Source organism: Scylla paramamosain, chromosome 1 (genome assembly GCF_035594125.1).
Source record: "Scylla paramamosain isolate STU-SP2022 chromosome 1, ASM3559412v1, whole genome shotgun sequence".
Taxonomy (NCBI): domain Eukaryota; kingdom Metazoa; phylum Arthropoda; class Malacostraca; order Decapoda; family Portunidae; genus Scylla; species Scylla paramamosain.
In genome coordinates, this window is record NC_087151.1 from 35030193 (window position 1) to 35046102 (window position 15910).

General features: G+C 43.1%; 2 protein-coding genes across 2 annotated transcripts; one reads left to right on the forward strand and one right to left on the reverse strand.

Annotated features, from left to right (window-relative positions):
• Window positions 1–5577: 5577 nt before the first annotated feature.
• Window positions 5578–8349, reverse strand: LOC135101551 (pseudohemocyanin-2-like). The gene is made up of 3 exons (XM_064006024.1): window positions 8152–8349; window positions 6389–7918; window positions 5578–6269 (listed from the first exon to the last, which is right to left on the reverse strand). The coding sequence occupies exons 1-3, from the start codon at window positions 8228–8230 to the stop codon at window positions 5845–5847; spliced, it is 2034 nt and encodes a 677-aa protein (XP_063862094.1). The 5' UTR covers window positions 8231–8349; the 3' UTR covers window positions 5578–5844.
• Window positions 8350–10733: 2384 nt separating this feature from the next.
• LOC135102095 (pseudohemocyanin-2-like) lies at window positions 10734–13980 on the forward strand. The gene is made up of 3 exons (XM_064007240.1): window positions 10734–10893; window positions 11628–13157; window positions 13284–13980. The coding sequence occupies exons 1-3, from the start codon at window positions 10764–10766 to the stop codon at window positions 13706–13708; spliced, it is 2085 nt and encodes a 694-aa protein (XP_063863310.1). The 5' UTR covers window positions 10734–10763; the 3' UTR covers window positions 13709–13980.
• The last annotated feature ends 1930 nt before the right edge of the window (window positions 13981–15910 follow it).

Sequence of the window (15910 nt, forward strand, 5' to 3'; positions counted from 1 at the left end):
ATCAATTGTAGCAGACACACCATTTCGTTTCATCTCCTCGGCTATCGACGAAAGTGCTGCAGATCTTTTATCTTTGTCCTTATATAGTTTACTTTTCATATTCTTCAGGCAAGGATGTTGCCTGTAACATTCTATCAAAATAAAGATATCTTCGACCAGTGCTCTTTCCTTGCCGGAGGGACAGGCAATGTCAATATTCTTCGCCAGAACCTGAGACACTGAACCTCCCTGCTGAACACAGTTCTGACAACTACCTCTGTCTTCATACAACTTCCTAACCAAAGAGTCTTTACACCATAAAAACTTTACGTAGGCTCCTTGTTCACCCACTCACTCACTCCGTGTGTGTGTGTGTGTGTGTGTGTGTGTGTAAAGTAAACATATTCAATAACAATAATAATGTTAAATAAAAATTTCTAACTGGCTTCTAGATTTGGTTAACTATGGGTAGTATCGTTGGTCTGGCAGCGGAGTCACTCCACAGACCACTGGTGTATTCGTTCGAGCTGCGCCACAAACTTTGCAGACAGAGACGGTGTGTCTGCCACTGACGCTATTTCTCGCTTGTGTCTGCAGACAGTGTATGCTTGTGTGGACGGGCCTTAAGTCACCATGTCCTGGATGACAGCCAGGCGGTCCCGAACGTTGTAGAAGGGGCGAAGATGACTCGCTTTCGTGATTTGTGTCGTTTCCAGTCTGTTGCACCAGGAGCAACCTTAAGTGTTGGGTATCTAGACAGAAAATCGACGGCACTGTTTTTATTCCCAGACAAGTATCTGAGTTGAAAGTTATATTGCAGCGTTCTCTCTTTGAGCTGATAGAGCCTGGGATTGCTGACGTCTGTCAAAGCCGCCTCCAAGGAGCTTGACCAGCGGGCGGTGATCGGTCACAATTGTTAGGTTTGGGCACCCTAGCAGGAGTAATCTGGCTTTGTGAAGGCACCAGGCTATGGCCAAGGCTTCACCTTCCACTGCTGCATATCCGGTCTCGGCCTGTGTGAGGTGGCGGCTTCCACAGAGCGCGAGGCGCCAGCCATCCCTGCAGCAGAAAGGAGGATCCTGGGAGGAACACCAGCAGTACTGCTGCAGGATTACAAAGCCTATTCCTTCTTTACTCCAATTTGTGACAGCAACAATAAGTCGACCCTTGTCGTAGTAGGACAGGCCATCTGTTCATGACACAATATGCCAGCTGGCATATTGTGTCCTGAACCTCGCGAAACTTGGCCTGCAGCTCTTCATCTCAATATACGAGTACACGTCTGCCGGCAGGTTTTTTTCAGCAGCTCTCGGAAAGGGTTCATGATAGGGACCGTGGCTAGGAATGGGGCCAGGTGGTTCACGAACCCATACCAAGCCCGGATGTCCTTAATACTGGGCTTTTCTGGCATGGCGAAGTTCTTTATAGCAACCAGACGGTCACTAATGGGAGTGTAACTGTTCCATTCGAGCCGGAAACCTACGAATTCCACCGTCCTACCGGAGAATTGGAATTTATCAGGCTTAATGGTTATGCCTTTTTCAGCGCATGTCTCTAGGAGATCATAAGCATGCTGGAATGACTCCTCCACGTTGCTGTCAAACAGGAGGATGTCGTCAATACACTTATATTTCTTTGAGATGTTCTGGATGGCGTCATCGAAGCGTCGTGTGTCGGCGTCTGATGCGGAGCAGTGGCCAATGGACAGTACCTGTATCTCCCCCACGGTGTTATAAATGTGGTGAGGCGCCTGCTTTCCTGGTCCAGTTCCACCTGTTGAAAACCACAATATGCGTCGGCTACAGTATTCAGAGAATGTTTAGGGACGCCTAACACCATGTCGAAAGGAGCCGGGGTGTGGTGGGTCTCTCTGCGGCAGGATGCCTTGAAGCGCTGAAAATCAACCGTCCGTCGTGGCTGGCCTGACTTTTTCGCCACAACTTCCTTGCATGCGCACCATTCTGTGGCCTCTCCTGCCGGAACTGGCTCTATCACTCCTCTTCTCACGTCCTCGTCTAACTTTGTTTTGATCTCATCTTCCCAGTGTTTAGGCACTTGAGCTGGTGTGTAGTAGGGTAATGGAGTTGTGTTCTCCGTCAGGTGTATGTGGTGTGGTTCACCTGCCATCACAGGTAGAGGATGTCGAGAGGTGTTAAATGTTGTGGAGGAAAAGTGATGCAACAGCCACTGCTCTAATCGGGCGGCGTGTTCCTCGCGTGGCGGGTAGGGGAGTGCGGCGGATGTTGCCATTACCGATGCTGTTAACGGCATAGGGAGCGGGAAATTGTCAGGCACTAAACCCAATTCCTTGCAAGCATCCAGTGACAGAAACAATGCCTTTGCCGAACGAATGAAGTTTATCTCCTGATGTGTACTTCGCCCATGCAGTGTGATTGTACAGGACGCCGCCCCCAAACATTCTAAGGGAATGTCTACTACATCGCGGATGTCCGTTCGCAGCCGCAATCCCGCGGGGTTAATGTGTAGGATTGGCAGCAAGAACGCTGCTGCCACACAAACCTGTGCACCAGTGTCCGCCATCGCCGTCGTGGTCGTGGTAATCCCACCCGTGTCGAGGCTCACCGACACTACCACTGTGGGTTGTTGCGAGACGCGAGTCCCAGTTATCACGACAGCGCTAGACACGCCGCTTGAAGGTGTCGACTTGTCACTTTGGCGGCGTGTGTTCCTACATACTTTCTGAAAGTGGCCGAATTTTTGGCAACTAAGGCACTTAGCATGTCTAGACGGACGAGAAGCTTTACCACCACCATGTTGGCCTCCACAGAACCAGCATGATTTCGTGCCGCCACGACTAACTGAGGCGGCGGCAGTGGTGTCCTCATCGGCGGTATTGCCGCTTGAGTGAGTCCAAGGGCAGAGAAACACAGGAGGTGCCGTAATGCGTCCTTTACTCTGGCTAAGTGTACAACTGCTGGCTACAGTTAATTATGTTAATTTTCACCGTAATGTTAAGTGGGACAAATAATGCAAGCATAAGTAATGTAAGCACAGAAAAGGAGTTAAAGTGCTTATTTCATGGTACGGAGGGCTGCTTCAGGTTACTAGTCATCTCTTGCAAGTTCCTCGGCTTTTCTTACTGTTTTCGGAAAGTATCTAATTTCTCCCTCTTTCTGCTTCCATATTTTTAAGATGCAGTATTTCTCAGCTAATGTGCCTCAGTGAAAAGGGGACGAATACTATGTTACTGTTAATATAATGTTCTCAACTAGCCAAGGACAGGTTAGGTTTAGTTTCGTTTGGTTAGGCTGTCTCATGATTGGCTAGTTTCTTACTCTTGAATTTCAGAGTGCAATAGCTATTAGTGCTTTTCACGTGAATGTAATATTAATACCCCCAAGGACAGCATAACTTAGCCTAACTAAATCTAACAAACCTAACCTTGGCTGGGTCAGGACATTCTAAAGAGATCCCCTGTCCCCTGCGGCTGCACCACTGCCAATTAATCAACAACAATCAATCCCCGAGATAACCAGGTGGTGATTCCACCCTCCCTCCTTCATTCTTCTTCTCTCATGTCTGTACAACTCTCCTAACGAACATCCCTTTTGTGTTTTTGAAATGTCTTGAGTAATTACAGTAATTGGAATATACAGAGTGGCTATCTGGAGCGTTTTAACTACGGTAAATATTGGATGAAACGCATGGACTCAACAGGGCTAAATAACAGCAATAACATGGTAATCGCCCCCCTGTCAGTTGAAGCATGTTAGCTGAGAAATGCTGCACCCTCGAAATATTGAAACCGAGTGAGAGCAATTAGTTACCTACCTAAAAAAGACAGAAAAGCGAAGGAACCTGCAAGAGATGGGCGAAGCCTTGAGGTTTGTCGTCGGCGCGCTTAGTATGGAAGTTGTTACTGTATGACAGTTGTTACTACATAATGTAGTGTTCATTTCTCTCATAAAAAAATGCATATGCTTTTCGAATCATATTACAGCAAAGAACACTAGTTTAATGCAGTAATTTGGAAAATTGTTATGGATTTGGCAACCCTACCCCTCCCCAAGAACTCCTCTCCAATGTTCCAAAGTTTGGTACTCTCCTAAGCGAAAAGCAGCGGTCAAAGTTGACTGTAGAACCGGATTACGGCTCCAGTGGCTTTGTTGGTTAGCTAGTAAGCGAAAAAGGGTGACTGTGGAACTGGCCCATGGTCTTGGACATGACAGAGTTTATGGACTAAGATCTGCATGGGATTTAAGGAATGTAGACGAAATATTTGTAGTTGTATTTCAAGCAAGAGAGATAAAAGTATTCGTGGAATACGACTTGAAATTTTATTACTTAATAAAGAAACAAATGTGCCCGACGCCGCGTATAATACTTTCCAGTTTATTCCGTTCCAATTGATGTTGAAGGATCCTTGTTACAGGCGTCTTTCAGAGGAAATATAATACTGCTATCGGTAGGCTTTTTCTTCTAGGCAATCAGACCTCCTCGTGACCTGCCGAGATTCCCAAAGGGTATTTCCATCTGTGCCCAGCATTTGCTCGAACATTTATGCTAATACTTGCTACCCCTTGTGTGGTGACCCATCCAACCAATTTGCTGGGCCAGTACCAATGTACTTTTACACCACCAGAGTTCATTATTAATCATGCACATTGCCTGATTCACGGTTGTGGTCACACAGTAACGTCACTGACCTGGAGAGATGAAATCCATATGGAAACCTATATTAGAAATCAAGAGAGCAGATTCACCCCCTTAAGCCGCGGTAACACTAGTTAACAGAAACCTTAGGCTCCAACATTAAGGCTGGAGAAAAAGGGATGCATCTATCCAATCCATATCTTTGAGCGAATGGTTAGACGAGCTTCAGGGCGTCAAACATTTCTATTGGGATGATTGTGTTTCCGTCTTTCTGACAGCGTCACAACAATTGGCACAATGGACGACGATGTTTAAATTGTGTCGCTACCAATGTGCTAGCTACTAATATGATAGCCTTGATTAATGTCCCAAAGAAAAAAAAAAAAAAAAAAAACGCAAAAGATACTGGGCAAAGCCAAGGATGACACAGGAATGGAGAAACACAAGAATGTCTACAATAACCTGGTGAAAGAGATATATCTGGAGGACAACCAATGATTTTACGACTACCACAGGATGTCTCGGGAGAACTTTTTATTTTTTCTAATACTGAGTAAATAAGGGCACTAGGCCACTCCATAGAGACAAGTATTCGGCGGTGTTTCCGAAAATGGTGCCAAAACAACAATAGTCAAATGAAGATCAGATGATTAATTTATGTAATAAGATGATACGCTTCTAGTCCTATTTCAGTAGTTAAAGTGTATTTAAATAGGTATTCAACAGTACTTTAATGTGCTTTAATGTGGACGAAATTCAACTGAATTGTGTAGATCCAAGGTTTCTGTTGACTAGTGTAAACACGATTTTTACCCAGCGTTGCAAACATAAAAGGACGCCATTAGTCCCCCTTATAAGCAAGCCATCATTTTACAAATATATATATTGGGTATATATTTATATATGAATTAACTTGTTTTTTATTATTGTTTACGAGGTAAACTACACACAATATGGTCCAAGGTGGTATAGAACACACACGTAATCGGTTCACATTTATTAGTATTGAATTTCAGTGGTGGTAGTGAACAATATGTGTTAAAAGCTAGGCTTCTAACACAAATTAAATTTTTCATTGGGTTAAGATAGCAAATATGAGACTCACCTGAGAAAAATAAAGGCGGATGATGTTGCAGTTGGTAAATTTAAACTTCTATTAACGATCATGGTACAAAAAAGAAAGGAAAAATGACACGCTAAGTTTCCTCTACCAGTGAGACCCATGAAGCCGCCTCCCGAAGAATGCAATATTTATTGCTGAGGCAGGCGGAGGAAGACGTTGTGATTGTAAACTTTCACCATGGTCTCCTTGATGTTGGGAACCTCGTCGACGATGCGCTCATCAGGAACACGACGGTCCAGAGGGTAGCCAAAGGGTCTCTTGTCGGGCTGGACGCCACGAACACCATAGTGGTGGTATTTGTTCATGGTAATGATGCTCTCATCATTGACGTCCTGTTCAGCATCAGTGACGGCCACCAACAGTCTGAACTGCACGCCCTCCTCGTTACCCTTGGGCAGGAGAAGCCTGTTGGGGATGCCAGTAGCGCTCTCGTACATTTCGAGGTTCTGACTAGCCTCAGTCATCTCGGTAAGTGTCTTGTACGTGGGGACGTCAGGGACAGTGATGGAGGCCTCTGAACTCTTGCGGACGATATCATTGGCACCTGAATTCACTGTAGAGAGAAAACAATTGAATTACTATTAAACAAAAAAAAAAATAGTACAATATTATGATACATAAAAAAGACGTGGAAACAAAAAAGTTTAATGTAGAATTTGCAATCGAACTTACAGGTCTTCACAAAGAGGTCCATCTCGATGGCGAGCCAGCGGCCCTCGTCAAAGGGGATGATGGCACCGTTACCGTCGCGGTAGGGCATGGCGAGGATGCGAATGACAGCCTTCTTGGGAGAACCATTGTTATTCTGTACTTTGATCTTGTAGGTGAACTCCTTGTGATTGAGGCGGGGCACAGTGGCATAAATGCCATAGAATTCGGTCTCGGTGCTGTTGTCGTTGATGGCATTGACCAGGTCGTACTTGTACTCCTCAAAGTAGGTTTCAAGGTTGCCTTGGATTTGGATCTCGCTTACTTTTATTCCTGGGAATTCGAGTTGCTCCTTGGTGTAAGGAGGAAGAGAGTCGATGTATTCCCTGAAGATGTTGTCGATTCTCTTTTGCAGTTTCCAGGCAGCAGGATCGCGTGGGAGGGTCTCCAAGTGTGCAAGCACGCCAGGGGGAGTGTCATACTTGTTGTTGGGGTCGGTCTGCTGGTCGAGCATGGTGTAAGCCAAGGTGGTGAGATTGCCGTAGTACTTGCGGTTGGGGCTGTACATAGATGACTGAATGATGTCACCCAATATGTCGATGCCCTTATCATTTTGGATGTAGATCTTCCTTCCCTGCTTGTCCTCCACGTAGCCGCGAGCGATGGCGTCGCGGATGCGGTCTTCCACGAGGACGATTTCGTGAATTCGGCCTACCTTGTCCACGTCACGGAGGTAGATGTCGTCATTGCGAGTGGGGAAGGGTGGACCGTACTTGTAGGTGGTCTGTGGAGTAAATCCCTCTTTCAGGGGCTCGTCTAGCTTCAGTTCCTGGAGAGGAGGCAGGTAATTGGAGATGCGCTCAGCCTCGTAACGGTTGAGTAGCTGGTGGTAGGCATAGAAGAAGTTCTCACCCTTCCTGTCAATGTGGTAGCCGTAAGTGTCTTTCCACCAGAAGGGATTCTCCAAGTGAATCATCAGGTGGTGAGTACCGACACCAATGTCTTCTCTGAAATAGGCAACTTTCTGTTCGATGTCGTTAGGTGTGCCAGTGAAGTTGTTTTGCAATAAAATATTGCGAAGCTTCATTTCCTTGGCTTCATAAGCTTTGTTTATGACCTCCGTCTTGGTGAAGTGGTGGGGTTTAACTTCGTAGATGGCGGGCAGAACGACTTGCTGGGTGAGAGGAGAGTGCTTGAAGGCATGGTAGGCAGCATATATGAATTCCTCCTCATTCATTCGCTCCCTGAAGTAAGCTCCGTTGTTGGCAACGCAGTTCCAGTCCTTGCATTGCATGAGAACCTCAAAGAGCATGATTGCCTCTTCCAGATAGCGTTTGTTAGTGACGGCAGCGCATTGCTTTTTCTCCAGCAGACGGCCTTGTACAAGTTCATCCATGAGATACCGGACTGCGATTCCTCCGTCCTTGTACATGGAAACGTCCTCCACAGGATTGAATCTTGCTGCCTTTTCCAACAGGTTTCTATCGCGTAGAGGCTCGAACATCTTGTAGAGAACGCAGTTCACATCGTGCTGTTTCTGGGTTGGGGGCACGTCTGAAAAGCAAATCTTAATTATATAATGTGTATGTGAATATTCACATCTAATTAATGCATGCTTCAGTTTACTTCATGGACAAAAGAATTCAAATTTGAATATAATGAATCTATTTTATGAAAAGTATAGTTTAATGTGAGTAGAATATGAGAAGGTTACTCAAGTATCAAATATTAAAAGTGTGAGTATGTGAAGGAACTCTTATATTCTAGTGGAATGAAAATTAACTCACTATCTGGCGCATCCATCATGTAGCCGGGCCAGCCGGCCACGGCGCTGGCGATCAGCAGAGCAAACACCAAGACCTTCATGTTGGAGCTAGTGCTGTCTGTACTAGGCTGGTGTACCCTTTTATATACTCTTGGTTCACGTGAAGCATATGAGGGAGGGAAGCTTGCAAGAGATATCTAATGCACTTATGATAACTGTCGCTCACTGCTTGTTGCCATGCTGTGTGCCATGTTGGTGTGCATACGTATAGTCAGAAACAAAGGAGGCATGCATTGTTCATCAGTAAGGGAACTATGCAGCCATAAGGAGAATAGTTTGTTCTCCATTTGTTACCGTAGCCTTTCGTTGTTCTCATCTATCTTTTGCCTTCTTTTTCTTTTTTACCATAAACGTAATGGCTTGTATTCTGAAATTCACACACACGACGTAACGTGACAATACGTACCTTCTCGATTGGGAAATGTGAATGTGACACTATTATGCTTCAGCGTTACGCTTACAAAAAAAAAAAAAAAAAAAAAACACACACACACACACACACACACACACACACACACACACACTTACACACACACACACACACACACACACACACACACACAATATATATATATATATATATATATATATATATATATATATATATATATATATATATATATATATATATATATATATATATATATATATATATATATGACGTCCCGCGAGTTAAGGTACATCCTTCGTGATTTGATTGTTAAATTAATTCAAAGTCGAAAATACTGTATACACACATGCTGTGTTTTGCTTTATTTTGTGAGAATTTAACGTGTAAGTTGTGTTGCGGGAACCATTCGCCTTATTCGCCTTATTCCTTCCATCCTCGGCTCAGTACGTACTGGAGTGGCACCGAGCGACATTACGTGAAAATTAAGGGATCAGTCTACGCAGTTTAAGCCTTACAGGAAATAGTTAGCAAATGACAGATAAAATTTTTTGTATGTATCAGTGAAGAAAATGTACAGGTAACGTAGCAGTACAGCGGCTGTTAAGTTTGAAGCGAAGCCACGGGAAAAGGGGAAACATGCAGTTAGCAACACCAGAAGGGCAATTATCATGAAAATTGCGGTAGAAGATAGCAAGAGATGCAACATTGCGGCGATGAGAGAGAGCATGAAGACAGTCAGTTAGAGGAGAGGAGTTGAAAAGAAGAAAAGCTTTTGATTTCACCCTTCCTAAAAGAGCGATATGATTGGAATCGCCGTCTCTCCCATACATGTGAAGCATACTCCATACATGGACGGATAGGACCCATGTATAACGCCCAACTTCATAGAAGCTGTTTTAGTTAGAGATGAGATGTGAAGTTTCCAGTTTAGATTATAAGTCAAAGACAAACCGAAGATGTTCAGCGTAGAAGAGGGGATAATTATCTGGCAGGTTGTGTCGAGTTGATAGATAGAGGAATTGAGTTTTTGAGGCTTTGAACAATACTAAGTTTGCTCTGCCCCAATCAGAAATTTTAGAGAGATCAGAAGTCAGGCGTTCTATGGCTTCCCTGTATGAACTGTTTACTTCCTGAAGGACTGGACGTCTACGAAAAGATGCAGAAAAATGCAGGGTGGTATCATCAACGTAGGATTTGATAGGGCAAGAAGTTTGGTTTAGAAGATCATTGATGAACAATAGGAAGAGTGGATGACAGGACAGAACCACTTAATAGATTTAGGAGAGCAGTGATCATCTACCACAGCAGCAATAGAACGGTCAGAAAGGAAACTTGGGATGAAGTTACAGAGAGAATAGAAGCCGTAGGAGGGTAGTTTGGAAATAAAAGCTTTGTGCCAGACTCTGTCAAAACCAATTTATAAGGTAACAACAAAAGTTTCACCAAAATCTCTAAAGGGGATGACCAAGATTCAGTAAGGAAAGCCAGATCAACAATAGAGCAGCCTCGACGGAACCCATACTGGTGATCAGATAGAAGTTCCAAGATACAGATGAGGTGAACAGGGGCAAACCAGGAATTCTTCATTTATTGAAGTTGCAACGTTTCATCTTATACAGAAGGGATCATCAGGCAATTCATGGTTTGGAGAAGGAGTAGAGTCTCCATCCCTTCTCCAAGCCATGAATTGCCTGATGATGCCATCTGCGTAAGGTGAAACGTTGGAACTTAAATAAATGAAGAATTTCTGGTTTGTCCCTGTTCACCTCATTCTCTCTCTCTCTCTCTCTCTCTCTCTCTCTCTCTCTCTCTCTCTCTCTCTCTCTCTCTCTCTCTCTCTCTCTCTCTCTCTCTCTCTCTATATATATATATATTAACAAGTGTATAAATGCAACCTAAAGCGTAATGGATACATTCACCTTTCTTAATCGAGAAGGTATTGTCGTGTGTTCAAATTTCAAAATGTACGTCACTGAGTTCATGGTAAAGGACCAAACAAAAATGAAGAACAAACTGGTCTTCGTATAGCGACGTAGTTGCCTTACTAAACAATACATGTCCTTTTTGTTTCTGACAACACCTATGTGTTAACTCCACAGCATAGCAACAATCAGTGAGCGACAGTTATCATAAGTGCATTCGATATCTCTTGCAAGCCTCCTTCCCTCGCATGTTTCAACCACATGTATAAAAGAGGGCAGCAGCCTAGCACAGACAGCATTAGCTCCGACATGAAGGTCCTGGTGGTTTTCGCTCTGCTGGTCGCCAGCGCCGCGGCCAACTGGCCCGGCTACATGATGGATGAGCCAGAGAGTGAGTTAATTTCCATTTCACTAGAATATTAGAGCTTCACATGATCACACTTTTAATATTTGCTTGTTTAGTAACCTTCCTCATATTCTAGTTTATATTGCTTTATTTTTTCACACTTATCTTCGTTATGAAATTCAAGTTTCTGAAATTCAAGTTTCTGCGGCCGAAATATACAACAGCCGCCTAACTATAGAGGTGAAAAAAAGTCTGCATACTCCATGTTACTGTGTGTGGCATTCCCAACAGTTAATTTTTCTCTCAGAATTCTGCAATACAATCTAAATGTATTTATTGTGTGTCTCATTGGCAAAATGCAAATGACTGACTGCCAGTCAACTCATTTAAAGATACCCAGAATGGCAGGGCCATTCTGGTGTCACTTCAGGTATTATTTTATATATCATTAATTAAATCCATATGTCTTCGTATAATGTTTATCGGTAAATCACTTGTTTATTAATACAACACGTCTCGTAATGGGATACTGCAATGCTCCAAAACTTGTTGAAGTCATGATTAAATAATTCACAATTCTCACCAAAGAACATCACGAGTAAACTTATTTCGCCATAGACAATTGCCTGGGTGTTATGAATGTGTCGCCCGTTCATTCCTGAATTTCCTGAAGATAGATAAACAGATATGCAGGTAAATATGTATTAGTTACCATATAATTGCAGTTCAATGCTGCTTTTGATTTTAACGTAATACATATGTAATAATTTGCTTTTCAGACGTGGCTACATCCCAGAAACAACACGATGTGAACTGCGTTCTCTACAAGATGTTCGAGCCTCTACGCGATAGAAACCTGTTGGAAAAGGCAGCAAGATTCAATCCTGTGGAGGACGTTTCCATGTACAAGGACGGAGGAATCGCAGTCAGGCATCTCATGAATGAACTTGTACAAGGCCGTCTGCTGGAGAAAAAGCAATGCGCTGCCGTCACTAACAAACGCTATCTGGAAGAGGCAATCATGCTCTTTGAGGTTCTCATGCAATGCAAGGACTGGAACTGCGTTGCCAACAACGGAGCTTACTTCAGGGAGCGAATGAATGAGGAGGAATTCATATATGCTGCCTACCATGCCTTCAAGCACTCTCCTCTCACCCAGCAAGTCGTTCTGCCCGCCATCTACGAAGTTAAACCCCACCACTTCACCAAGACGGAGGTCATAAACAAAGCTTATGAAGCCAAGGAAATGAAGCTTCGCAATATTTTATTGCAAAACAACTTCACTGGCACACCTAACGACATCGAACAGAAAGTTGCCTATTTCAGAGAAGACATTGGTGTCGGTACTCACCACCTGATGATTCACTTGGAGAATCCCTTCTGGTGGAAAGACACTTACGGCTACCACATTGACAGGAAGGGTGAGAACTTCTTCTATGCCTACCACCAGCTACTCAACCGTTACGAGGCTGAGCGCATCTCCAATTACCTGCCTCCTCTCCAGGAACTGAAGTTAGACGAGCCCCTGAAAGAGGGATTTACTCCACAGACCACCTACAAGTACGGTCCACCCTTCCCCACTCGCAATGACGACATCTACCTCCGTGACGTGGACAAGGTAGGCCGAATTCACGAAATCGTCTTCATGGAAGACCGCATCCGCGACGCCATCGATCGCGGCTACGTGGAGGACGAGCAGGGAAGGAAGATCCACATCCAAAATGATAAGGGCATCGATATATTGGGCGACATCATTCAGTCATCTATGTACAGCCCCAACCGCAAGTACTACGGCAATCTCACCACCTTGGCCTACACCATCCTCGACCACCAGACCGACCCCAACAACAAGTATGACACTCCCCCTGGCGTGCTTGCACACTTGGAGACCCTCCCACGCGATCCTGCTGCCTGGAAACTGCAAAAGAGAATTGACAACATCTTCAGGGAATACATCGACTCTCTTCCTCCTTACACCAAGGAGCAACTCGAATTCCCAGGAATAAAAGTAAGCGAGATCCAAATCCAAGGCAACCTTGAAACCTACTTTGAGGAATACAAGTACGACCTGGTCAATGCCATCAACGACAACAGCACCGAGACCGAATTCTATGGCATTTATGCCACTGTGCCCCGCCTCAATCACAAGGAGTTCACCTACAAGATCAAAGTAGAGAATAACAATGGTTCTCCCAAGAAGGCTGTCATTCGCATCCTCGCCATGCCCTACCGAGACGGTAACGGTGCCATCATCCCCTTTGACGAGGGCCGCTGGCTCGCCATCGAGATGGACCTCTTTGTGAAGACCTGTAAGTTCGATTGCAAATTCTACATTAAACTTTTTTGTTTCCACGTCTTTTCTATGTATCATAACACTGTACTATTTTATTTATTTATTTATTTTTTATAGTATTTCAACTGTTTTCTCTCTACAGTGAATTCAGGTGCCAATGATATCGTCCGCAAGAGTTCGGAGGCCTCCATCACTGTTCCTGACGTCCCTACGTACAAGACACTTACCGAGATGACTGAGGCTACTCAGAACCTCGAAATGTACGAGAGCGCTACTGGCATCCCGAACAGGCTTCTCCTGCCCAAGGGTAACGAGGAGGGCGTGCAGTTCAGACTGTTGGTGGCCGTCACTGATGCTGAACAGGACGTCAATGATGAGAGCATCATTACCATGAACAAATACCACCACTATGGTGTTCGTGGCGTCCAGCCCGACAAGAGACCCTTTGGCTACCCTCTGGACCGTCGTGTTCCTGACGAGCGCATCGTCGACGAGGTTCCCAACATCAAGGAGACCATGGTGAAAGTTTACAATCACAACGTCTTCCTCCGTCTGCCTCAACAGTAAATATTCTTTTCTTCAGGGGGCGATTGTATAGGTCTCACTTGTACAGCAGATGACATCTTTTTTTTTTGTTGATATATGTATATATATATTGGAAATTATCAAACCCACCGAATTTACCTACTAATTAAAACTCAACATGTCTCCTTTATTTCTTCTGAGATCAGTGTCATATTTGCTATTTTAGTCCAACTAGGAATGCTATTGTGCTAGAAGCCAAGGCCATATAGTTCACTGCTATCCCTGAAATTCAACATTAAAAAATCTGAACTAATTATGTGTGTGTTCCATACCATTTTTTTCTAGTAAATACAAGAAAACACTCATTACATAACACTTAAATGAATAAATCAGTAAGAAGAAAATAATAAATATTAAGTTTGTAAGATGACAGCTTGGATTAAGCTGATGAGGTGAAGTAACATTGTTCAGAGAAGTCATAGCTCTGTAAGTTCACAGCACCCATTTACGCATTTGCATACTGACCCTCCTGCGAAGAATAATTTAATTTTTACAACATCGAACAAAACAAAGTTTGCAATTTTACAATTCGGAAATTGTAGATGGGAAGTTTCTAGGCGTCTATGCTTGTATTTTATTCATCCGAGTTGGGCGCATAGCAAATGATGCTGAGAATTTTGTAGTTATTAACATGAAAGTTGAAAGAACAGAAGGTTTGAAAACATCGTTTAGGAAGAGAGTGGATAATAGGAGGGAGATCCCGTGCAACAGAAAGACCGGAAAGAAAACTTTAAACAAAGACGGAAAATGGAAATGGAATGTGGGAACGTAGATATTTTATATCACATTCATATCACAAGGTTTTGATATATATATATATATATATATATATATATATATATATATATATATATATATATATATATATATATATATATATATATATATATATATATATATATTATTTTATTTTTTATTTTTTAATTTTTTTTTTGTTAAGACCAAATACAGACCCCCTCACAGCTGCCATTAATTAGAAAGCAGGAAGACGGCCGATGGATCCTCCTTTATGGAATCGATACTGACAATGAGAAAAGAAAGGTGTGAAGAGAGTGAAGCTCTAGACAATAATTATAAAGGTCAGAAGTCAAAGATGTAGGTAAGTAATTTGAATGTAGGCAAATTTTAGGAAGAAGGAAAGATGAATATGGATAGACATAGACAGAAAAGCTAGAATGGGCAAGAAACAAGCATAATTACTTGGAACAAACGGTCATAAGCCTTCCAGTGATAAAATCTTGAGAGGGCATAGAACTTATTTAACAGGCGCAATATACTATTATTGGAGAAATGAAGGGATATGTTCAGAATCATCCACAGGGTTGTTACCAAAGGTCTAACATCCGTACCATGTATCAACCCTACCACCATCTCCTTCCCCATCCCTTTGATAGGGAGCCCCATCCGCAAGCTACCATAAATTCGCTCGTACCCTCTTTCTTTTCTTTGGGGGATACTTTATGGCTAGATTGGTAACCCTGCAAACACATACATATGGAAAACTTTATAATTAAAGCATTTTATACACATCAATGTTATAAGGTCCTCTGTGTAATGTATAATAATACATATAGTGATTGATAGAACGACAAATACCTTAATTTGATCATATACACAATTTGGTTGGTATTACCGGAGCCATATTTGGAGATTGTTTACTACCAGCACCATACCATTCTCAGCCGCAGCCACATCAACACCTCTCCAAATTATTTTATTTCATTACTACGTTCAAACCATTACAGCAAAGCTACAATAACACTCATACACATTTCTGATGCTTACCGTAGTGGAAATTCTATCAGAAAGAAGCGAAGACCTTTAATTAACCAAACAGGCAACTGATGTTGTTATGGGCTTATAATCATAATAAAAACAAAGTGTTTAACAGACTATAAGAAGCTCATTTAACCAAAATTTGCTCATTCATATTTGATCAGATATATTTTTCGATAAATCATGGAACATCTGCTACTGTAATATCTAAGTAAATCACTAGATTAATCCATAAATTATACGAATGGGATGACGAAAAGGCGCATATCTAGACCACTTCCCAAATGGCAACAATGTTGCCTTTCCCCCATCACCAGTGGGGCCCCAGCGCGTTGATACCCATCTGCCGATGGGGCAGATTTATAGTACGGCTATAAGAGAATAGCTGAACTTTAGAGATCGAAGGAA